The sequence below is a fragment of the Anastrepha ludens genome, chromosome 5, assembly GCF_028408465.1.
Source record: "Anastrepha ludens isolate Willacy chromosome 5, idAnaLude1.1, whole genome shotgun sequence".
In the NCBI taxonomy this organism is placed as follows: domain Eukaryota; kingdom Metazoa; phylum Arthropoda; class Insecta; order Diptera; family Tephritidae; genus Anastrepha; species Anastrepha ludens.
Genome location: NC_071501.1, coordinates 66,295,983 through 66,322,667, shown reverse-complemented (window position 1 = coordinate 66,322,667; position 26,685 = coordinate 66,295,983). Strand labels below are relative to the sequence as shown.

The 26,685-nt window shown below is 36.4% G+C and overlaps 1 protein-coding gene and 1 long non-coding RNA gene across 2 annotated transcripts; one reads left to right on the top strand and one right to left on the bottom strand.

The window, feature by feature from the left end:
• Positions 1 to 697: 697 nt before the first annotated feature.
• Positions 698 to 2,191, top strand: LOC128864741 (GATA zinc finger domain-containing protein 4-like). The gene has a single exon (XM_054104496.1). The coding sequence runs from the start codon at positions 698 to 700 to the stop codon at positions 2,189 to 2,191; it is 1,494 nt and encodes a 497-aa protein (XP_053960471.1).
• Positions 2,192 to 14,679: 12,488 nt separating this feature from the next.
• Positions 14,680 to 15,813, bottom strand: LOC128865187 (uncharacterized). Its single transcript, XR_008454767.1, has 3 exons — positions 15,621 to 15,813; positions 15,246 to 15,557; positions 14,680 to 15,191 (listed from the first exon to the last, which is right to left on the bottom strand). It is a non-coding gene; the product is annotated as an uncharacterized LOC128865187 (long non-coding RNA).
• Positions 15,814 to 26,685: the final 10,872 nt, after the last annotated feature.

Here is a 26,685-nt window from a genome sequence, read left to right as displayed (position 1 = left end):
CTCCTATCCATAAAAGGACAAAATGCAAGTGGAATAACGGATAGAAATGTATGCCAATTTTTTCGTGGTTGCTTGTTACAATCGTTCAAAATCGTTCATTAATTTTCCACTGATAATCTATTTCTTTAACAAAACTTCTTTACCCTGAACGTTCACTGCGCATTCTTAACAGTGAAAGTGTGCATACCACATGTGTACTTATATATCCACACACACATACACACTCGTATGTAAGATGTGCATACATTTATGCAATACAATATGCGCAATGTGGCATCACGAATCGCAAACTCACGTTTCGGCAATTTTACACTTTGTTTAGTCAGCAAACACACAAAAAAAATTTAAATCGACAAATGAATGGCATTAAATGTATTGAAGTATGCACTCCAAATACACACCACGTGCATATCAGCAAACGATATCAGATGCCCAGTTTTCACTTTGCAATTTTCTGCTCTTTCTTTGCTCCCTTTTTGTTACTTTTACAATACAAAGCGGTCAGTCACCGATTAACCTTCGTACCGAGCAGTTGTGCCCACAATCGTTCTCTCGTTGATTTTCAATTTTCGTAGTGACATTTCCAAGTGTGCTATTTTTTTATTCTCTTATTTTACTTCGCATAAGTAAGTTACTTTTCTCTTTCATTTCTTCTAATTAGAAGTTTACAAAAACAAACGTGTAGTGAGTATTTGAAATGGGGAAAGCTTCCCCGACCCCTTCGGGGAATCGGTATAGTATACTGTCCGACAGTATACCTAAGCCCCCAAAAGCTAAACGCAAAAAACCCATCATCACTGAAGACTCTTTCCCGGTATTACCGGAACCAGTGAAAACAATCAACGCAAATGATCCGAAATTTATTTTAATTAAATCAACTGATACCTCCAACCCTATTGCTAAATACAGCGTTTTTGCTAAAAAGAAGGCACTGGATAGCATTAGTACAGAATATAGCTCAGTGAGCATACTTCGCGATGGGAGCCTACTCGTACTAACTAAATCAAATAAAGTGGCGGAAAAATTTCTAAAATGCAAAAAGTTCGGTGGTTTATGTCCAGTTTCAATTGAATTACACGCATCATTAAATACATGCAAAGGTACTATCTTTGATCTAAATCTTGCGAACACAGAAGAACAAGAGATTCTTGAAGGTCTTAAATCCCAGGGTGTTGTTGCTGTATATAAATTTACAAAAATTTGTAACGGAGAAAAAGTCCCAACAGGCCGAATCGTTCTGACATTTAACCTTTACAAGGTCCCATATGACATTGATATCGCTTGGTACTCAGTAAGAGTAGAAGAATATTTCCCAACACCAATGCGATGCAGAAATTGCCAACTGCTCGGGCACACTATCAAAAGATGCAACAACAACCCCACTTGTGAGAATTGCAATATGCCCCCACACAACCCCGAATTATGTCAACGTACCATGTGTGCAAATTGTCTTGGCTCTCATTCAGCTTCTGACAAACACTGCCCTTTATATTTGCAACAAAAAGAAATATTGAAAATAAAAACACAGAACAAGTGTAATTATAAAGAAGCTAAACGTCTGTACAAAATCCATAATCCCACACCCGTTAACTCAAAGCAATCTTATGCATCGGTTGCTAACTCCACACAACCGCAATCAAGTACACTCAATTCAAACTCCATCTCTCTTTCTAACTGTTCAAACAGCTCTAACGACCCATCGATTCCATCACAAACCAATCATAACTCTTACTCTAACGGACCCAATAAATCATTCGATTTGATAAAAAATACCAATAACAACTACAACACAACAGATCTGCAAGCTCTCTTCTCTTCCTTCATTACTTCACACAACTCTCTTCCTCTTACTACTCACGGCTCTAATGTAAATTCAAACCTCTCATCTTTTTCTACTCAACAAAATATAGTTACTACACACACGGTAACTCCCCAATCTCTTTCGATACGTAACTCTATTAATTCAACACCCAACTCCTCTTTACTCAATAACGAACATAACATTGCTACCACATGCTCTTCAAATAACGCTACATCTCTTTCATCCAACCTAAATCCAACAGAAAAACAATCTCTTACAACCATCTCTTATGAGCACTTGGAATGTGTAGATTCACATCTAAGCAACAAAGTGACTAAAGAAACTTATACAGACATCCTCAACAGCGACCACGAAGAACCCGTACTATAGGTTATTTTGCTCTGAAATAATCTGAATAGTACAATAGGTAACCATTATAAATATCGTTAATGATTCTTAATATTCTTCAATGGAATATGAAGGGATATTTTAACAATTACATAGAATTAGAAACTTTGATTAAAGATCGTAGCCCCCACTTAATTTGTATCCAAGAAACACACTTGAGACATAACTCTACACCACACCCTCCTAAACAATACTCAACTTATTTTCACAACTTCTCCCACTTCAATCATGCTAAACAAGGTTGTGGACTACTAGTCCATAAAAGCATCCCACATAAATTCAAATCCATTAATTCTAATCTGTCAGTAGTGGCAGTTGAAATTAATCTAAAAACTCCTATAACTATTTTTTCTCTATATATTCCTCCAGCCCAAGCCTTTTCAGATTCAGATTTAATTCAGTTATTATCTAACATTACCACTCCTGTTATTCTCTGTGGAGATTTAAATAGCTGGAGTCCACTATGGGGCTCACCAATGGCCAATCGCAGAGGCACTATAGTCGAAGACTTCATACTACATTCCAATTTAGCAATTCTAAACAACAATAGCCCAACTCACTTTTCTACACACAAAACCTTTACGCACATAGATCTAACAATATGTTCCCCGCAACTACTTCCGCTCGCCTCATGGTTCACCTTAGATGATCTGCACAACAGCGATCATTTCCCCATAATATGCTCTATCACTCTATGTCCCACAAACTTCTCTTGCTTCAACAAAACCAAAAAATATGACACATCAAAGGCTAACTGGAATAAGTATCAAGAAATTTTGCTTACGAAGTGTCTACCAGCATTTGATGCCCAAAATATCAACAAAGAAGCAGCCACGATTCAAAAATCTTTACGCGAAGCTGCAAACTCTTCTATTCCAGTAGCTCACTCCCGCGCAGCTTCAAGGAGAGTCCCTTGGTGGACACCCGAGCTCAACGCTCTGCGAACCGAAAAAGTTTCGGCGTGGAGAACATACAAAAAGTCACCCTGTACTTTCACACTTATAACATATAAAAAATGTAATGCCAGATTCAACAAAGAAAAAAGACTTGCTAAACGTAAGAGTTTTGAAGAATTCACAAAAAATTTAAGCCCAAATTCTTCAACAGGAAGCATTTGGAAAAGAATAAAGACGCTTACAGGTACATATACGCCGAAAATCCCTAAATCCATAACTTCCAATAGCCAGATTTTTTCCGACCCATCGGACATCTCCATAGAATTCGCCAGGTACATTTCCGAGGCATCGCTCACATCGAACTTTCCGTCACAATTCATTGACCAATCAAAAAATACTTCGCACGCGCGCCCTGCCGACTACATAGACAGTTTGGCCATTCACCTTGAACATGATATTACCTTCTATGAATTAGAATCAATTCTTAAAACAATGAAAGGAACTACACCAGGACTTGATGATATAAATTATCAAATGCTGCGTTTTACTCCTGTGATTTTCAAAGAACGTTTGATTAAATTTTACAACGCTATATTGAGTTCTAGCATTATTCCCCAAAGCTTTAAAACAGCTCTCGTTGTTCCAATAGCAAAGCCTAATAAAGATCCTGGCTTAATTGCTAACTACAGGCCGATTTCCCTTATTTCGTGTGTCAGTAAAACTATGGAAAAGATAATATCGTCAAGGCTAATGTGGTTTCTGAAGGAAAAACATAAAATATCTCCATTTCAAACTGGATTTAAACCTGGAATAAGCACTCTAGATGTCTTACTCTTCCTCGACCACCACATCTCTAAAAATATATTCTCGAGAAACCACACTTCTATTCTTTCCATTGATTTCACTAAAGCTTTCGACAAAATTGGTTGTCACGTTGTACTAAAAAAGTTACAAGAATGGAAGCTTGGCCCGAAGATATTCAACTTCATTAAGTCCTTCCTCAGCAACAGAAAATTCCGGTGTAAAATTAATAATGCTTTATCACCAATATTTCCGTTAGAAAATGGCATCCCCCAGGGGTCACCTCTCTCAGTTACACTATTTCTGATAGCATTCGATGATGTAAGTCGATTGCTTAGCCAACAACATAACGTAAAGCATTGCCTATATGCCGATGACTTATACATATTTTGCAGTCACAAAGACACAACAAAAATTCAAGATGCTTTCAATAGCGCTCTAAATGCCATTGAAAGTTGGAGTGAATACTCCGGTGCTGCCATTTCATCAGAGAAATGCAAGCACCTACATATATGCAAAAAACATAGTTGTAAGACCTTTAATATAAGCTGTATAAATTTTAAAATTCCAAATGTAACTACTCTAAACATACTCGGTGTTATATTTGACAACAAACATAGTTTTAAGGCCCACTGTACTAATTTAAGATATGTACTAGCTACCAGGCTTAATATAATTAAATATCTAAGCTCAAACAAAAGCTTCGCACACACAAATACTCTTCTTAGTGTCACCAGGCTAACGTTACAGAGCAAAATCGATTACGGACTACAAATATATGGTAAATGCAGCAAAGACACCCTTAATAAGATCAAGGCGCCCTTTAACATGGCAGTAAGGCGAAGCCTTAGAGCGTTCAGGTCGACACCAGTAAAAAATCTTCTAGCTGAAGGTGGCTTTCTATCAATTGAAGACCGCATACAATATCTACGCAGTCGTATTGTCTACAAACTATTTTGCACCAGTGAACATATTCTACATCAAGAAATTCAGCTTCTTAAACAAAGGAAAACTTGCATGTCACATAAGTCAGCACTATACGAAATAAAAGAATTAGCGTCTGATTTGAATATGGACGCACACCCAATGAAGATCCCCGCCACCAAATTTCCACCATGGGCGCTTAAAAGAAACGTGTTTGTGAATGAATTAACTCTCCTGCGTAAAGAAATAACAAATAACTCTACTTACCAGTCACATTTTTATAGCGTAGCAAATCCATTGCAAGAGAATGGCTGGAATTTCATATACACGGATGGCTCAAAACAAGATGATGGAGTCTCATTTGCTGTTACAAACAGTAATGGCGACACTGTAACCTGTGGACTACTCCCGAACTATGCAACCATATTTGACGCGGAACTGCAGGGTATATTATCAGCTTTGTCTGTGACTAAAGTCACCAATAATAAAACGGTAATATGCACTGACAGTCTATCTGTCTTTAAAGCTGCAAAAAGATTTCGTATTACTGTCGATCCTCTATACCGTTTACAGCAACTACTAATTAGTCTGTCACCAAAAGTAAAACTCATGTGGGTGCCTAGCCATGCAGGTATTACAGGTAATGAATATGCTGACAAAGCAGCAAAACGTGCTTTAAAATTGTGTCTCCACTACCACATGCCGTTCGGACAAAAATCCATCAAAAATATATTCTCCAAAGCTATGGGTTCACGACAAGAACGTAGTTGGTCCAATTATAAACACCAATACAAAGAAGTGAATCTTCATGGGAATGGGATCATCTTACCAACAAACACATCAACCTGGATGAATAAATGTTTTATACGCCTAAGGTTAGGCCACTGCCTTCTAACACATGAATACCTTTTGAAGAATTCTCAACCACCTTCATGTACTTTCTGCAACAAATCCGATCTAAGTGTACGTCATATTTTGCTAAGTTGTACCGCTATTTCCCATCTACGCACGCAATATTTTGCAAATAAAAACCCAATTGAAATTCTCTCCAATGCATCAGAAACCAACGTAAAACTCATTTTCAACTTTTTAAAACATTTGAACATGGCGCATCTAATCTAAGATATTATAATAGATAGGTATAGTATGTAAATATATATAAGTATATAATATACAATAAGTAATACTAATCATTTCACGTAATGACTTAGCCGATAGCCCTGGTAGCTAGTGCAGTAAACATATTACTTTATAATTTTAATTATAATTTAATAAATAAATAATAATAATACAATACAAAGCAATCTACTTAAACTCCAAATAAGAAAAATACTTACATTCCTGTTTTCACTCCTCCAGGGCAATATTTTCACTGCACTTTATATGGTCCAACAACTGTTGCATTATTTCATTAAAACTTTCATGCATCATTTAATATTTTACGGAGCTAACATTTCTCGAAAAATTCGACAGTTCAGCATTCATAAATCAAAATCAAACACATCGATCAAAATACAGAGGTTGCATTATTGGTGAGAGGCATGGCTCGATTGTCGACTCACGCTGCAGTTTAAATATTTTAAGAATTTTTGGTTTGTGATTTTGCGCATTATACGTGGGTTAGGCGGGTTGAGTAGTTTTTCTACTAATATATATTATATACTGCTGAAGTTTATGGAAATTTCTAACCGTATACAATTATTGCATTCATGTGATTTCCTTTTTTAGAAAATTCGTTTGGCACCTAAGTTGTTACGTGTTCTTTTTCGATATTATCGTTGTGTTGTATGGTCATCAAAGTCTTTATTTTCATCCTTCAGTAAAAGTATGGTGTTTATGGTTCCTATATCATCCTCATCAAAAATTCTCCTGCAGTACTTTTTAATGATTCTTACCATGTTTTCTAGCACGACAAAGCAATTAAAGCAGCAGTTTCGAATTAAATAGCTTGCTTTAAAAAGTCTTTGAACTAATGCCAACACCAGAACTATGATTGAAAATTCTAATAAATAATAATGAAATAGGTGCAATAAATTACATTGAAACTACTTTTTTTGCATATCTAGTGATATTAATTATTTTCGGCTTTGAAATGTCGTACGTTTTTATGTTTGGCAGTAAAACTAGCAAAAATGGCGGTATAAATTTGTATGGGACTTTGTTCACAGTTAGACTATGATATCGCTCAACGCCCCACGATTCCTAATTCAAACGAATTCCCGAAGGCGCTTGATATGGTCTCGCATAATATTTTACGGCCCAAGCTTGAAAGTTTGTGGTTACGATCTTATATCAGGAACAGAATTTTCTTTGTAGAAAATAATAAATCATATCTTTTTGTGGTCTCATCTGGAGTACCTCAAGATAGTATTCTTGGACCGCTCTTTTTTGTCCTCTTTATTATTTTTATATGTGTATGAAAATACTTTTCCGCCGTCGTAAAAGACGTGTCGCTGCTGATATTATTTTGGTGTTCGCTTCAGTAATACGAGGGGTGCCTTTTATATGTCGGGATTAGAGAAGAAAAACAAATTTTAATCATCGAAAATCATTTTATTGTTTTTCAAAATATTCTCCATGAAGATCTATACACTTTTGCATGCGTTTGAACCAATTGTCGAAGCACTTTTGTCACTCTGAATGAGGTACCTCCAAAACATGCATTCTGAATGCCGCAACCGCGTTGACCTCTCAGTTTGTTTTTTACGTACGGGAATAAAAAGAAGTCATTCGGTGCCAAGTCAGGACTATACGGCGGATGACCCATTAATTCGTTGTTTTGGGTGCTCAAAAATGCAGTTGTTTGAGCCGATGTGTGAGAGCTCGCATTGTCCTGGTGAAGAGTGATCCGTCTTTGGCGATTGGTTTTCCTAATTTCTTGGAAGACAACTGGCAAACAAATGGTTGTGTACCACTCAGAATTTACTGTTCTGCGTTGTTCTAGTGGTACGGTTGCGACATGTTTTTTTTTCCGAAAAAACAAGCGACCATTTGCTTGGAAGTGCTTCGTGCGCGAACAACTTTTGTTGGATTTGGCTCATCTTGAAACACCCATACAGTCGACTGCTGTTTACTTTCGGACTCATACGCGTAAATCCATGATGCATCACCTGTCACGATGTCATAGACGTGTTTCGAAGCCCCGCGATCGTATTTTTTGAGCATTGCCTTCGACCAATCGACACGAGCCTTTTTTTAAGCGATTGACAAATTGTGTGGGATCCAACGCGAACAAATTTTTTTGACCGTCAAATGTTTATGCAATATTGAATGTATGCTGGTCCCACTAATGCCTAAGATTGTATCAATCTCACGAATATAAAAAGCACTCCTCGTATACTGGAGATTTGAAGGCGTATATGTAAGGTCTCGAACGCAGTAGTTGACATTCGTTTGAAGAGTAAAGATCTTTTTTTCATCTGACGTCAAAAATGTCTGCGTTCGTCCCGAAAAACCAGCATTTTAGGGAAGTCATGGTTCATTATGACCTTTTAAAGAGAAGTGCAGCTGAAACGTGTCGTATATTGACGAAAATTTACGGTAATCAAGCTCCATCAAATACAATTTTTAAAGAGTGGATTCAACGCTTCCAAAGTGGCAATTTCGACGTGAGTGATAAAGATCGCAAAGGGGCACCAAAAAAATTCGGAGATACTCAACTACAACAATTAGTATGTATTCCGTATTCCCCAGACATTGCACCTTCGGATTACCATCTGTTTCGATCAATGCAGTCAGCCCTTATTGGAGAGCGGTTCACTTCTAACGAGAGCACCGCAAACTGTCTCAATGAATGGATCAAGTCAAAAGAACTCGAATTTTTCATCAGAGGAATCCGTATGCTGCCTGAAGGATGGAGTAAAGTTGTAGCTTCCAATGGCATATACTTCCCATAATATCAGGTATTATTTAAATGTTTAAATAATTCGTAACTTGTTTAAGCATTCTAAATTCGTACTTTACGCCGCTGACTTCAAACTTTCTAGTAGAACTTGTAGTAGATTATTTTTTGCTGCGAAATTACTTAAACAATCTAAGGTATCAAAATAAGTGATCGCTTAACATTAATAGGTATTTTATATGGCCCTGACGAAAGCTCAAAATCCTATCGCCACAAATTATTCGATCATAAACTTTCAACTTTCTACAGTTGAAGTGTACTTGGATCTAGGCGTTCTTTTTTGACTCAGATTTTACTTTTGCTAACCATATAAATTGTGCTATGGCTAAAGTTTACTTCAATCTAGCTTTTTTTAAAACGTTATGCGAGAGAGTTAAGGATTCTTATACTCTAAAATCGCAGTTTAATTCTTTAGTCCCTTTCAAGTTGGAATATGCTTGCAATTTTTCTACGAATAGTTCTTAAAGACTTGTACATTAGTGAATTTCACTAAACCTGCTTTGATATATATCTTTTCAATTGATATCCTTCCGCTTCCTGGAAGATCGCTTATTCTACTTCGACAACAGAGATGCGTGTTTCAAAAAGGGCTTATCAGCTATTCAAGTTTGAAGTATATAGCTTGCCTTTCTCTATTTGCCCACTAATTTGTGTGCCTTTCTACGTGGCACTATAAACTTAATCAAAAAATGTATCTCCAAAACTTAAAACCGCACTGATAAAAATATTGTTGACAAAGTCAGCTTACATGAGATAAACCACCACCAGTATACATTTAAGAACTACAACAAAAAATTCGAAACTCAAAAAGACGATGGTTGTAACAAAGTTTTCATATGACATTAAGACTGTGCCGTAAGCATACACCAACACAAACTTGCTCGTAAACTATTACAAAATAAATAAGTACAAACTTATTTATACTCACACTTTTGTGCATAAAAAAGTTTCAAGTGAAATAACAACTTCAAGCATTTACCACAATACAGCAAACTCATTACCACAAAGCTTTAACAGGCACACACACACATATGTACATATTCGAAGAGTATCTGTGTAGGGAAAGTGACTCGTATCGAAGTGGTGACCTGCAAGTGTCCTTTTCTAGTTTGTTTAGTTCGAAACTGATGCTCGAAATAAAAAATTTTATTTAGTTTGCCCGATTCAGCGCAAAGCAATTTGGGAAATGATGGGCAAGATCTTTAGATATGTATCGTGATTCAATGATAAAAGGTTTGCTCAGTAGGCAGTACAACATTTGTACGATTTTATAAAATATTGTGCCTGAGCGATTAAGTTCTGCGGCTCGTATGATGCTCTCCAACATCAGGTTAAAGAAGTCACACGACAGCGAGTCTCCCTGTCTGAAACCTCGTTTGGTATCAAACGGCTCGGAGAGGTCCTTCCCAATTCTGACGGCGCTGCTGGTGTTGAGCAACGTCATCTTACATAACCGTATTAGTTTCGCGGGGATACCAAATTCAGACATCGCGGCATACAAGTAACTCCTTTCCGTACTATCGAATGCAGCTTTGAAGTCGACGAAAAGATGATGTGTGTCGATTCTCCTTTCATGGGTATTTTCCAAGATTTGGCGTATTGTGAATATTTGGTCGATGGTAGACTTTCCAGGACTGAAGCCACACTGATAAGGTCCAATCAGTTGGTTGATGGTGGGCTTCAGCCTTTGACACAATACGCTCGCTAGAACCTTATAGGCGATATTTAGAAGACTAATCCCGCGGTAATTGGCACATATTGCAGGATCGCCCTTCTTATGGATTGGGCAAACTTAAATTCCAATCGGCAGGCATGCTTTCATCCGACCATATTTTGCATAGAAGCTGATGCATACACCTTACCAGCTCCTCGCCGCCATGTTTGAATAGCTCAGCCGGCAGTCCGTCGGCGCCGCGGCTTTGTTGTTCTTTAGCCATGTTATTGCTATTCTCACCTCGTCATGATCGGGTAGCGGAACGACAATGATTGGGGTATCAGGATTTTCACATTCTCTGTGACATGCGCAGCTGTCACTGTTTAACAGGTTCGAGAAGTGTTCCTTTCATAATTTAAGATTGTTGTGTACGTCAGTCACCAGTTCGCGGTCTTTGTTCTTACAGGTCTTAAAACCTTCTGTAAGCCGTCGAACTTTCTGGTAGAATTTTCGGGCGTTGTTCCTATTGGCCAGCATCTCAAGCTCTCAAGCTCTTGGCACTCACGTATTTTGGCCTCTGGTTTCTTCTTTCGGATAATACGTCTCTCTTCCTTTTTTAGCTCTCTGTAGCAATCCCACATGGCTCGCGTTGCGCCCGATCGCAGCATGGCTCTATAGGCGGCATCCTCTCTTTATGTGGCAACATGACATTCCTCGTCGTACCAGCTGTTTTTTCGAGCTCGCCGGAATCCGATTTCTTTTTCGGCGGCGGTACGTAGAGAACAAGAAACATTGCTCCATTGTTTGTATGATAGGCGTGCTGATGGGACAAAGTCCGGTTGCAGCGTTTGCCTATAAGATAGGAAAGTCGGACAGCGAGAAAAGCATTTCTGCAGGAGGCTCAACAACAAAATATTATATCTGGAGGCACCACAGTTTGATAGATTGAATGTCAACTCAGCAGTGGGTAGAAAATGTGCATTTAAATTCGCAATAGATGCAGGCACCATTCCGGAGGACTACACACACCTAATGAACTCCATCTGGTATAACTATGGACCGAACCGCTCTATAAGTGACCACAAGCCAACTAGTTCAATCTAACCTAACCTAAGCTACGGAATGTAGCATTTTACGTTCCAGCAACGTTTCGAAATAATGCAAACGAAACGAAATGTCTTGATTGTTATCGACAATAAAATAGATGTGCGACATTTTCAATAGTTTTTACTATTTTGCTTTTATTTATTTAGTATATACTAATTTTTTCTCAAAGCTTAATTCATTTTACAATAAAAACCAAATAAAACGTTTATTCAAATTTTGTGGAAAGATTATTAAAATTCAAATAAATTTCAAAAAAAATTTAAAACGTGTTAATTAGAATTTTTGAAATAATTTTTGTTAAGGAGTTGCGTACCCTATTTAATTCTAATATAAAAAGTAAAACAAATTAAATAAAAATATTGTAAAAAAATATGCAAAATGCTGCTCATTTTCTTTTTTAATTTTTTGCTGACTGTGTTACTGAGAGAATTTCAGTGAAAGCTTGAAGAATTTTTATAATTTTTGCACAAAGTTTGAAAACACAATTTTATGGTTTTTATTTAATAATGAGTTAAACTGTAATATAATATATAATTAATAGACACTAAATAGCCAAAGTAAATGCCAAAAGTAGTCAAACTGTTGCACACCTATTTTATTTTGTATGTATGTTCATATTTTGAAGGAGGAGGACGGAAAAAGTTACCTAGAGAAAGAAAATTTAGAAATTTTAAAAGGGTAAAAGCCAAATTTTAAATGCAAAACAAGGTATTTAAAAAACAAAACAAAATTCAGTGGCTCCCACTGGCACAGCACTAAGTGTGAAGTTCTATCGAAATAGAAGATTCAATAATTAGCGCGCACACTTCCGTTAGGTGTTTGGCCTCCTATTTGTGGTGTGCGTCTCAACGTTGTTCCACAAATGGGGGGGCCTACAGTTTTAAGTCGACTACGAATGGTAAATAGTTTTTATGAGGAGCTTTTTCAAGGCAGAAATACACTCGGAGGTTTGCCATTGGCTGCCGAGGGGCGAACGTTATTAGAAGAAGCTTTTCTTCATAATTTTGGTGTCTCACGGAGATTTGAACCTACGCTTACCGAATGGGTTAGTAGAAAATCATAGTGTTGACGCTGCACATTCCAAGTAGCACCACAGCAATGATTACTGAGGATGCAGTAAAATGGGATCGAACAGCATGTTCTTGAATAAGATCAAAAATTCATTAAAAAATATTCGCAGTAATCGGTATACATTTTTTTTAATATAAATCCAAGCCAAAAATTCAAAAACGAGTTCTTTCTTAAGTCTTTCCTACAGGCATACATCATCGTAAATAAGATATATATAAGCGTCTGATAGGGCCAAAGATATGCGAACGGTACAACTTATGACATTACCGCTGACTACTGAGTTGCACGTAAAAAATTGCAAAGTTTGCAAAAAAGCTCTTTAAATATGTGCCGATAACAGAAGATTAAAGCAATAAGTGCAAGCGAACTTTTGTGCTCATTCATTTGAATACATATAGACAAACATAACTGCACAACAAGTAGGCAAAAACAGACACGTGTGCATGTATGTGCTCGTGCGCATGTAGTTGTGGAAATTTTATTAAGTAGGGAAATAGTCAACTTGAAAAAAGCGGCAGCAAAAAACTTGTGGCACATGAAGTGTGTGTAGTCGGCAAACTTTTAATTGGCATCGTTTGTTGTTGATTGTGTTGTCGTTGGCAGTTATTGAGTTTCTGCAATTTTTTCTTTGTTTTTGACTGAAGTTGGTTTGTTTCATAAATTAAGTTAATTGTGCGCATATGAAATACATATTTTTAGGCCAGCTTTGCGCAGCTTTATTATTTATGATATTTATATTTTTTTAAGTATTCATTTTCATATTTATATATTGTATTTAGGTAATTGTTTATTTGTTAAGTTGTGGTATTGGATGGAGTGGGCAAACCTATTGAAAAATGTCTTTAATACCAGAGTTGCTTTTTATATTTTGCGCCTTAGCAGCACTAGGTGTGATGAGCTGTAACTCGATACTTTTATATTTTTTTTTTTTCTTTTGTTTTTCCGTAAGAAACATTCATCTCGCCTAAAAGATGGGATTAACTCGTGGAAGTTTTGGTAAAATGATTTATAACGATTTTCGAAGCAGATAATCGAGACAGGAGTGCATTGATCAACCTACTTTGCCTTTGGACGTTTAAGCACCACACTCAGCTACTATGAAACACTGGTACAATGAATACCAACGAGACCGTCGATACTCGCAGAATGAAATTCGCGGAGACCAAAAAGCTCCAAAAACAGTTCCAAGACAAATTGAATCCGACAAAGTTATTCGCAGAAGAAGCACTTGAAATCAAATGGTCGTTATTTTTTTCGGAAAATCTGGTAATGTGGCAACTATACCAATAGAGGAATTTAAAATAGTCAACTCTGAGTTGTACCCAAACATTTGTTTGTCAGAAGGTTTCGGAGAATTAAGAAACACCAAACGCGGAAGATGAATCATCCCTCACCAAGACAATGCGAGCTCTCACGTACTGGCTTACACAGAAATTTTTTGAGCACTCAAAAGATCGAATGAATCGGTCGTCCGTCTTGCAGTCCGGATTTGGCATTAATAACTTTTAATAACTGAAATAAAATGTGTGGTCAACGTTTTTCAATGCATGAAGAAGCTCTTCAAGCATTTAAACAACTAATTTTAGAAGTATCCACTTCTGGGTGGCTATAGTACTTTGAAAATTGTATTAATCATCATGAGTGAGAGGGTTAATACTTGGATTTACTGATGAAGTCTAGCAGCTTAACCCATTCCATCACTCAAGAGGAAACTCAGTTAGAATTCCCATTACGACCAAACGGTTTATAAAGCCATGGTGGAGCTGCCCTTTGCTCAGTTTTCCTTTCCTCAAGCTACTTAAACAATTCCGAGACTTTATTTTCCAAACAAAAAAAGTGCTCAGATATTCTATCGAAATCAACAATAACATCATAATTTTGTTGACTTTAGTTCTAAAACTACAACGCCCATTTTAATGGGGTCATTACCTTAAACGAAAATCTTCCCAAACAAATATTTTTAATGAATAGGTATTTTTCTAATCCTAAGAAAACAAACTTTTAGACACTTCTTATAAGTAAAAATATAATATATATATATCTTATATTATAAAATATTAATATCTTCTAAATAAAAGTGATTGTGTGTGTGTGTACTTTTATAAGCGTCCAAAGCACTAAACCGATATTTATCCAGTCTCGACGGTATTTCTGAAATAACCTGAATTTCTGAGTAGATGATTTAGCCTGAGATTATCATTAAAATCTGATCACGATCTAAAAACTTATCTACAAAACTAAATAAGTACATTAGGATAGAATAAAACTTATTTCATAGCTTTCGGCTCCCTGTAGCTGTTGCTTGACTCGATCAAACAGAAATAATTGCAGATACTCATCATCAGGTCAATTCAATGGCTGTTTGATGGTATTCGTTTCGTTTTTGGTCAGTAATTCACAGATAATAATGGCTCTATGGGGCCCTGTGATGGTGTGTCACCATGGCACAAAATTCACGAGTTGTTTTCCCACAAAACTTTTCTTTTTTGGCGAATTGCTTTCCGTAAACGTCTCATAACGCCCAAATAATAGATCTTATTAGCTGTCTGACCATCTGCAAAAATTTGTGTTGACAATACCGTTGTAATCCATAAAAAGCATGAACATCGTGATTTTTTTTACTGAAAACTACATGGAAAACATCATAACAAATTTGGTATTGGTTTATTCGGAGCTCCTCACTTGCTCTACTGAGGTCTTGATTGCATGTCGTTCTCATATAGCCACGTCCCGTCTCTAGTAATGGCGATTTCAACGCGGCCCCTTTTTTGCATGAAATTCAGGTCCTTTGGAACCAACTTTGTTGCTACACGGCGAAAACCCAAATATTTAATTACAATGCCCTGAACGGATCCAAAAGCAATGTTCAAGTCCTTTGTCAGCTCTCTGATGGTTAATTTGCGGTTACTGATCAACTTTTCTCTCATCAGGTTTTGAAGTCGAAGGGCTGCGCTGCCACTACATTCGATATCCTCGATGGACTCACGTTCTCTACTGAAGCGTTGATGCCACTCGTGAATAGGTATTTTCTTTACAGTATCATTTCAGTAGACTTACGCAAGAAGCCGCAACTTTCACAAATGTCAAGCAAAGGCAATAAAACTTCGGCAGGAATGTTGATCACAGGTGGAAAAACCTAACAAAAGAAAGAAACGCAACTCAAATCAGTTGCCTTAGAGCGTCATCTGGCAGTTGTTCCGTAACTTTTTTACCAATGTGGTGTTTTCGAGTTTGACAAATTTTAAAAAGGCACGTTTCATTACAAAAATAAAAAAATTATATCCAATGACGCTATATATTTTTTCGTTTTTTTTTTTTTTTATTTCACTTAGCAAACTACGTTTATGTATTTGATACCCCTTTTCTATTTATTTCAAAACTTTAATTTTCCTCCATTCAATCATTCTTTCGCAATTCTCTTTAGCTGTAATTACTTCCAATGGCACATCTGAGTGTGCAACAGTTTTTGGCAACAGCTCAAAATCTCATTTGTCGACATTCCGCATACACTTTGGCAGTTTTTCAATTGTCAGTGCGCTGCAACTGTTGCATTTCATTTTGGTGCAACTCTTCGCTATACTACAAATTACTTTTTAATTTCAGTTGGCGTCCTGCCTTCGTTTGCTGTCAATTTGTATGCAAATATTGAAGCTTTAAATTCAATTTGAATCTACCAACTACTTACAATTTCGAACCATAACTACACAAAGTACATTTGTGAACAGAAAAAGTGAATTAAATTTAAATAATATTTATTGTTTCAAAGTAAATTTCTTGCCAAACTTTACGGAAAAGAAATGTCAACACAGTTTTCCATCCCGATACGCACATATATGTATCACTTGAAGTGTTCAGAATGAAAAATAAAAATAAAAACTATATAATCATACCCTTCTTTCCCCAAGTACCTGAACCCGCGAACTTATCAGCAAAGCATAAAGCATTCATTTCAGAGGTAGGCAATTATTTTCGTTATTTTAAAAACATTTCAATTCTATACAAAATGGAAAAAAAATTTAATTACTGAGTTTTCGTAGAAAATTACACCCCACCTCATTTCACCTCTACTAACCTTTTCCAGTAAAATTAGAGACTAGCTGGTCATTGATTTTTCCTGCCCTACCGCACGAGCTGCACTCGTCCTGCGATTTCAATAATGAATGATAATGATTTAGTTTAAAATTTCTAGTGTAATAAATTTGGCAACTCTAATTTTTCTTCGCTTCTTTTACATGATAACCAACGGCAAATAAAAATGCCAAGTGAAATCAAGTCCTTCTCGATTTGGTTCTTCCGACACTGTCGTGACCTTCCTCCTCCTCTGGTACCACCCTCGGGTACTTTTATTACTCTCGGAAATGTCACAGACCATTATCGCATATTCAGTTTGTTTCTTAACTCATCTGAGGCCGCCCACGGTCTTCTCGGTCTGCTCTCGGGTTTTTGAGAACCACTTTGAGAGAGTAGTTTGTGTTTCTACAAGTTTTTCATTATTATATCGCACCGGAAGGGGCTAATCATTATCTATTCCTGTATTTTTGTTCATATTACCATGGTGAATGCTTATTAAACTACATCTCAAGTACATTCACGGAATTTGTATTCATTCAACACAATTTTTTTTCCTCTGGAGACTTTTTAAAAACCATGTAATACCAGAGCAAGCCATGTAATACTAAGCAAATAAAGATTAAAGAAGAGATCTCCCAAAGTAGATTTCACTCTCTGCTTTTATATAGCATCTCTAACACAAATTAAGCATCACGCACTGAAATAAGACTTGAACATTGCTTAAAGATCCGTTGAGGACATTATAGTTAATGATATGGGTTTGCGCCGTGCTGCTGCAAACTTGGTTCCAAATGAACTGAATTTCATAATTTCTAAGGCTGAATTCGACCCAACATTCATAAAACCCATCATTATTCGTTTTCGTGAAGAAATTCGCCAGAGAAATAAAGGATTTACTGCAAAATACCTTGTTAATTTCGCACCATGAAAACCATGAAAACTCACGATCACAGGGTCCCATAGTGCCATCATTATTCGTGAATTTTTTATCAAGAACAAAACGAATACCATCCAAACGACGAACAGCCATCGAACCCACCTATTATGGCTCTCTGCTATATTTTCTGTTTGATCGAGTCAAAAAAAACACTCCTACTTAGTGATTTAACAACCGCAAGTAATTGAAAAATCGAAGATGGCTCTAATGGCTATACCGAAAGTAAAGTTCTAAAAATATTTTGAGAGTCGAATCATCACTTTTAAACAACACTTTCGAAAGCGATTCTACGGAAAAATAAACTAAACTCATTTTCATGTCGCACGACCCCAAATGAGGCTGAAAAACGCTTTTTTAAACAAGTCATTTTTGTGTGTTATATTTCCTTAAGCTAAAAAACAAACTACTTAGTCTTGCCGAAAATTCTGTAACAAATTTTACAACGCATACGGCGAGCACAAATTCCCAGAAAAAATGTCCGTTATTTTTGCTTTTGTTCGTATGCATTGTTTACTTATAAATTATACTCAGTTTCGTGGCAAATTTCACTTGCTAACAATGGAGTGGTGAGCTGAGGAAAATCGCATTACAGTGACACACATTACAAAAGTGTGGTAAAAGTGCAAGTGAGATTCACGAATTGCTGAAAAAACTTCATATTTCGAGAATGTTTGTTTACCACACGATCAATCGCTTTTCCCTAACGTCTGAAGTGACAGACAGAAAAAGAAGTGGTCGTCCTCGCGTGTTTCGAACCAGTGCACCATAAAAGCGATTCGTGAAATAATCCGCAGAAATCTCCTTAGACAGCAGAAAATCATGTCCAAGGAAATGAATGTAACGACCAGATACACATCAGGACTAATAAGAGATGACCTCAAAGAAGCTTTCCGTCATTCAACTGGTCATCTTTTGACAACGCGCTTGAAGAAAATTAGATGCAAGCCGCTTCTTCGGTGGCCCGCAGACAAAGGCCATGAAAATATTCTTGTCACAGATAAGAAAATTTTCACGGTTGAAGAAGTTTTTAATAAGAAAAACTAAAAAATCTATGCTAAAAATTCTTAAGACGCAGAAAATGTTGTTCCAAGAGTTCAGTAGGCCCACCATCCAGCCTCCGTAATGGTTTGGTGAGGAGTGTCTTGTAAAAGCGTTACATCTCTTCATTCCTACTAAAAAGGGGTTAAGATCGGGGCAAAATGTACCAAGAGGACGTTTTAGAGTGAGTGGTGAGGCAGTTGAGCAGTACCTCTTTAATAGAGTGCGTTGGATCTTCCCGCAAGATTCCGCTTCACCCCATAACTCAAAAACCACCCGCAGAGGCTTAAAAACGATATTCCTGGGCTCATAGCCACAGAAGATTGGCCGTATGCAAGTCCAGATCTGAATCTACAGTTGCTGATCAGAATTGGATAACATGGCCTGCCGAAGACCTCACAAAAATTTACAGAGTCTCAAACAATCTTTGGTTCGAGCAGCGACGTCACTATCCATGGAAACCGTGCCTGCAGCAATAGCTGACTGGCCTAATCGTTTGAACGCTCATGTAAAAGCAAATGGTGACAATTTCAAATGAAAATGTAAATGTTTTGTTTAATATTTACATGATTAAATAAAACTAACTTCTTTAAAAAAAAGTATTATAAATTCATATTTATTACGTACTTAACTTATATCAGGACTAAATATATTGCGACCTATTGCTTACCAGCTTCTATTATTTGTGTTAGTTCTTTATTAGATTCATTCATCATATGGAATTAAATTTTTGCGGCCTGCATAATAAGTACGATATCCAATATATATCTGTTATTTAAAATACTCAAATGAAAAAAACACAATACTAAAATGTTTGGGTACCCGATTTATTTATTTCCACCACTGTATTCACATATGCGCCTTACGTAATGTGAAAGAGTATTACTAACTACCAAAAACTATTCGCATGTACGTGCACATAAACATAATTTACGTGCATGCATGCACACATAAATACATAAGTACCTTATGGCAACATATCCTTTTTTGGCTGCAATAATCCGTTTTGCGGTTGGGAAAGTTCTTTGTAAATTTCATGTCACCACCTCACCAATTTTTAATTTATATGCAAAAGTTATCATTTAAATGTGTATGTGCATGTTTTTATAGCCAAGTCACACACATCTTTATATACGTACCCGCATACATATTTGCTTTCACGCATTCGTATATTGCAACGACACGCACTGAGCCTTCTCTTGCGTCAAATGTAATTAAATGCAACACGTGACAAAAACCTGAATGACAGCATATAAACCTGTAGCACACAGCAACTGTCATAACCGACCACAATATTGTTTTTGTTTTTGCAGTGTCACCTGCTCTCAACACGCGCGTCAATTAAGCAGCCAATCAGTCGTGGCAACTGCATTTGAGGCCAACGGTCATGATACGAAACAATACTCATATATATGTACATACTAGGGATATCAATTTTTTTAATTTTTAAGATTCCGGGATTTTTAGGACCTCGTTATTACAGCACCGGAATCCCGGTCTAGTTCCTAGATAGATAGGACTAGATATTCATTATTTTGCAACAACTTTACTCCAAGGAAATTACATCAATATTGCTTGAGAAGCGTTCCCCCATTTAATAAATAATAAATAGTTTGAAACTTGGATCACTATGGTTTTTGTATAAAATTTAACTTTATTTCCAAAAAAATTACTAAAATAGAGTAACTGACAAACAAAGTGCCAATACTAGTCTCGCAGTCTATAATAAATATATAGACTTTAAATATAATTTTTCATTTGAACTAGAAATTATTTCATTAGTAACAAAATAAAAGACAGTAGGAAAATTTATGCACATTTAATAATATTTTAGAGTGTGCATATCTAATAAAGTGTTACTTTGATTAATTTTAATTTTTTAATTTTAATAATTTACAAAATGGCGCTGAAGATGACCCTCCTGAAAAATTAGACCACGACGGTATTGTCCATTTTGGCTTTTCTATTTATCTGAAACACAAAAACTAAAAACTAATCAGTATGACTGTAGCTACTAGAATAAAAAAAAAAAAAATTTGGCAAAATGGCGCGGTTTTGAATTTAAAACCCTAAAAATCGGTGTTTTTCTGATATGATTCAAGTACAGGCTATAGCCTTTGATGTTGTGAAGAAGTTTGCGGCAGGCCCGACGAGAGGGGGGGATCGAGTACTTTTTCCCCCGGGCCCGGAGTTTTCAGAGGGGCCCGGACTCGAGGGTAATTCAAAGAAATCTCCCGCTTGAAAAAATATATTGTAGTAAATAATACTTCCACCAGAGTTCCGTCACAGACTTTTATATTATTGAGCTCTTATTAAAATGGAACATTTTATGCTACTGATTTATAAAGTAATTAATAATTATAGTGATGATTAGATTAAATTTAGATAGTTGTATTTTAAATGAAGAACAATTTTGAAACGTAGTTATTCTTTATAGCAATTTGTCCGTACGTTGATAAAGAATTAAATGTAGAGATAGCAATAATACTTTTTATAGACTAGAAATTTTTGATTTTTCACTGGGTATGTTATTATATACAATAAATAAATTTTTAAATTCGTTTCCCCAGTCAATTTCACACTTTTGTTTTCAAGGAAACTCGACTTCGATGATATTATAAGAGCTTTTGCCTCAGCTAAAGCAAGAAAAGCAAAATTCTAAGCATCGTGGCAGTCATTTTCAAATATTTGTAAGGCTCACAAAATTAATAAAAAAATTTAACTTTTTTCAGCTGCGTTTTTTATTTCAGATCTGCTGAAGAGTTTTCTAAAATTCATTTTAATCAATATTTCATAATTAATTCTATCAAAAATTTTATCAATGAGTTTTTCAATGTCGGCATCTCAAGTTTCCCCCGGGGCCCGAATACTCTCTCCACGGCCCTGGTTTGAGGTACAGGAGCGCGCGGACCGCTCTCCACCTAGTTAGTGGGCTGTGGAAGCTATAACATTGAGAATATCCTTTTTCGTTTCAGATTTCTCGAAGAGCCAAAATCCTTAGCTTACTTTGGTGCCACACTACTACATAAAATTAGTAAAAACAAAAATTGTTTTTGTACACTATTTGATGTCAATAATAACATAACATAAAATCAAAATGATCGCATTTTATTTTCTTTAAAAAAAATTCCTAAAAAATATCGATAAAAATGAGTATTTAAACACACTACTTACTACCTTAGGTTACTTGCAAAAAAGTTATGCAAAAAAGTATAAAAGCAGGGAAGAGAAATCTTCTCCACCATTTTGTATTGGGAAAAACCTGTGTACTATACCTGTACTTTGAACTTGAAATGATGAAGTTAGAACTTAATTCTATTATTTATTCACAATAGATATACGAGTATACCTCAACTGGATAGAAAAAGCAGATGAACTGGCGAGAGGGGATCTGCCATGAATAACGCTCTTACAGAATCGGTATTCACAGCACTGGGTGCAATTAAAAATGCAATCTCCTCAAAATATCTACGCATAGGATTGTAGACGGAGGATTGAAACAACATGGAAAGTCAGCAGAATGTTATGGCCTACCTCTAACTACAAACAAGCGTCAACATTTACAAATACAAATATGAATCGATGGTACGCCTGCAGGCTCACGGCAGTGGTAACTGTCTTGTGGCCCATAGGAGAGCAGGCAGCCGCATCTTCCACTTCCTCTGTAATTGCTCCACCCTTAGGAAGGCAAGGATGTTAACCCTTGGCTACCCGCTTTTTGAGAGCTTCAAGGAGCTTGCTGGTATAGACGTAAACAGCCTTATAAGGTGTCTCAATCGCACAGACTGGACATAGTCGTGAAGAAATAATCGTATAACTTATTAGCAGCGAGGATGTGGCAACGAAATGGTGCGGAAGTACTAACTGGATTCTAGGAGAATACCACTTCAACCAACCAACTAGAAGTGGGTGACCGTTCACGCATATTATTTTAATATTACTTCATACGGAGCGGGTATTTACTGCTCAAAACTAGGGATAAGACAGCCTATCAAGCTGCCAGTCCATAGCAGTATTTTCCAAGCGGAAGTTTTTGCTGTGGAATTCAACAATTAATATATACGTGGATAGTCAAGCAGCAATAAAAGCTATATAAGCTCATATTGTATTAAGTCCAAAATTGTTCGACAGAGCAGGGAGGCCATAGAAAGGCTAGCCGCAAACAGCAGGCCGCATATCTACTGGCTACCTGGTCACAAAGGCATTATGGGGAACGAAATAGCAGATGAAATAGCAAAAAGTGCTGTTAGACTACCTTTTGAGCAAGATAACGACATACCAAAACCGCTAAACATAATATACAATTAAATGGACGACCACATGAAAAGGCGAGTGGAAGCCAGATGGACTAATCTGACAAAAAACTGACTCAATTCGTGCTTACGCTCCCGCGAAAGGACTGCAGAACTATCATAGGTATGCCAACAGGTCATAATCTATTGGCTGCACATGCGTACAAGATAGGGATTGCTAACGCGGACAAATACAGGTAATGCAGAGAGGATGTTGAGGAAACTTTAGAACACCTTCTATGCGTTTGTCCGGCATTATTAAAAACGCGACTAAGATGTCTGGGAGCCCCACTGCTTGAGGGTGTGGGGGACGTCTCAAAAGCGGAGCTCCCAGTTCGACTTAGATTCGCCAAAAGCGCTGACCTCCTACATGATGTCTACTTTAGGTATTCATAGAGGTCGGTCTCCATCTGGTATCGCTAGGGACCAAAAGGTCTATGCGTGACTTATTGCCAACCAGGCTAACCTACCCTAATACAGCAAAAATTGGATTATTTTAATCATTTATCGAGCGGGACATTGAACACAAAACCCCTGCTGATTTCTACCACAAAAGCGTTGTTAATGTAAAGTGCTATTTAATTTTGCCTTTTTGCTGTAAAGTGGGCCTTGTGTCCCTATTTCATGTGCTTCATAGAACTTACAAATTCCGGAATCAAAAAATTCTAGAATTGTTGCCACAAAATTCCGGGACTTTCGTGTCTTAAAAACTAACTGCTAGGATTGACATCCCTAGTACATACACACATGCATAATTTACACATACATATAAATTCATATGTAGGAGTGAACGTAATCATATTCCAGTTTGTTTTTGTTTTTTTTGTTTACGCTATAAATCGTAACTGAATTGGGAATTAGTATCTATCGCTCACTTTCGTGGTATGAAAAAAATATGGGCGATTGCCAAAATGATAGCTAGAAACCGGAACTAAAATCAATCAGGTTGGTTTGTGTTTTTTGATATTTCTTTCCACAAATGTGCATACAGATTCATGCCAACTAAATCCAGCAGCAAATGACGCATTTTTTTTTTTAATAAAATTTCACATTCGCTTACTAAGAGCGGGAGAACCGAGGAGCTATTTGAGCTTCTCGATGAACTCTTTTAGGTGTTTATTTACTTTAGCTTCATAGTTCATAAGACCCTAACAAACCTTGCGGTCAAACACTTCAGGGTAAGTTTATTGTGCCTTGTGGCTTGGGGACTCTTGGAAAAAGTAGCTATTAATTATTTGAAAAGCTTATTGATGCACGTAGATATACTACAGGGTCCAGCATTTGAAGTGTAACCAACTTCAGACTATTAGTTGGCTAAATGACAGTCCAGAGTATTGTTTACAAGCGCGCGGAAGCATTTTGCCGAGAGTAAACGCGAAAAAAGAAAATCAGTAATGGAATTCAAACGTAATAGTGTGATTGCATTATATTTGGCTGGAAGATCACAACCAGCGATTGTTCGTAAGCTCAAGCACCTTAAAGTAAATAAAGTTTTTGCTTACCTTTAAACCTTTTTCAAACCATCTACTAGCATAGATTGAGGTTGTTAGTATCTCAGGTTGATTTCATGTCCGAAATAAAAATTTATAATAATAATAAAATACACTAAACACCAAAATTCAAAAAATCAAATTATGAGAGTGAGAAATAAGTGCAATTCACGTGCATAAATACAGGAAATAAATTAGAAAATGTGTTTAATTATAAATTATAAGATAAGAACATAAAATTTAAAAATATGCAGTCGAATAAAGCCGAAAATCTAAAAAGGAATTAAAGGTATAAAAAGGAAACTAGAAATGTACCGTTAGAGTAGAAAATTTTCGTAGTAAAAGAAATATTAAAAAATTTTATTTTAAAAAACCTGTTTGAAAAATATCACAAACAATAAAAACTAAATGTGTGCAGGAAAAATTCCTGCAGATTAAAAAAAAACACTAATGGAATGTGTGAGAGTGAATTGCTAAGATTTTAGAAAAACAAAGTTGAAATGTGAAGAGAGTTTAAATGTGGACACATATAGTATGTACATGTGCATGTGTGAGAAGGCTCTAAAATCTTTGGCGCAAAATTAATAATCGCTGTCTACCCTCTTTCTACTTTGGATGTCTTATAAACTTAAAAACCGCAGCGATCCCAATTATTAGCGAAATTAATTAGTTTTGCTCTATTGGAAATTAGAGGAGGAGATCTCAGACCAAGCAAGTGGTATCATATTAGGGCTTCAAGTATCTACACTCCTATAGAGAGTGGCAGTCACCGCAACCTAACCTAACTTAACCCAACCAATCGAACCTTTTAGCCGGTGTTTTACATGGCCAATACTCAGTACTTTTACTATTGAATTAATACAACTGAATTTTGCAGTTAGGCCAAGAAATTTATGAGTTCACTCTTTTTCATTTTTGAAAATTTTTCATTTTTGAAAAATATAAAATATGATAACTAAAATAGCACCGCCAAGTATACCGATGGGCTGCTGAAATTTTAACAAGAAATATACAGTGTACTCTCTCCTAACGGATACCTCTCATAAACTGACGGTTTTTTCAATACTAAAAAATTCTTAAGGGTTTTTAAGAATTGGTCCGTCATGAACGGCCAACCCTCTCATAACAGGATGCGGGCATTTGTTTAACACCCCCAAGGGTATTTTAATTCCCCATAACCGGACAGCCTACAACATTGTTTTTACATTTACTCTGCACCATATTCGTACATCTGTTGCTTATTCAATAACACTTGTAGGTATAGGGAGGAGTGCCGTAAATACGAAGAACTTGTTCTTAATGTATCTGATAAAGCCCAAAGGCCTTAATATTGATAAATTGTGCTACGAATGGTTTGTGAAGGCACGAAATAAAGGCATTCCTTTGTCAGGCACACTTACATATAAGGAGTAAAGCTAAAGAAATTTCAGTGAGACTCAATCACGACGATTTTAGTGTATCATCCATCAAGATGATGTTTTTGATTGAAGGATTTGATTCGCGAAACATTTATAATGTAGATGAGACGGGCCTATTTTTCTGAGCATTCAACAATTCACCCGTTAAGTGGCGATCAAACAAAAAGGCTTGGATAACGTCTGATTTGAAGACATAGGTATATTCTCGTGCAGTTCGATAGAAAAATGCAACTTCAAGAGCGGAGTGTCCTTCTATTTCTATATAATGCAGCTTCCTATTCCGCGATCTAAAATTGAAAAATTTTCTCCCAGCAAACACAACAGCATTTTGTTATTTTTAAAACACATTTGTTATTTTTAAAACACATTTGTTATTTTTAAAACACATTTGGTTTCCGATGGAAGAAGCAAATTCTGCTATGGAGTTGTCACAATCAATCAATTTATTAGATGTTTACTTCATGTGCAAAGCGTGGGAGCAAGAGAGTCCACAGGCAATACAAAATTGCTTCATTAAAGCTAGGTTTGGGAAAATAGATATGCCCAAAAGCGATAGTGGTTGATGATCTTCCGCTATCAGCACTTACTCAGTTCTCCAACGTTATTAATCGAGTTTAGAGCGAGATCCAAGCTGGCGTGGAAGACTATCTTAATTTAGATAATGAAATATTCATTAATGATGACGATTGGGAAGTATCTATCAACTGTTTCCCAAGAATCGTTGGCCATCTCGTGTGAAGATGAAAGAAATACTATAGAAAATGAGATTGACGACAAGTTAACTTCCTATAAGAGGTTTACTTAACCATAAGAAAACTAAAAACTTTTTCTCTAAACCACAACGACCTTAAGGGTGTTGAACTGCTTACCGATCTT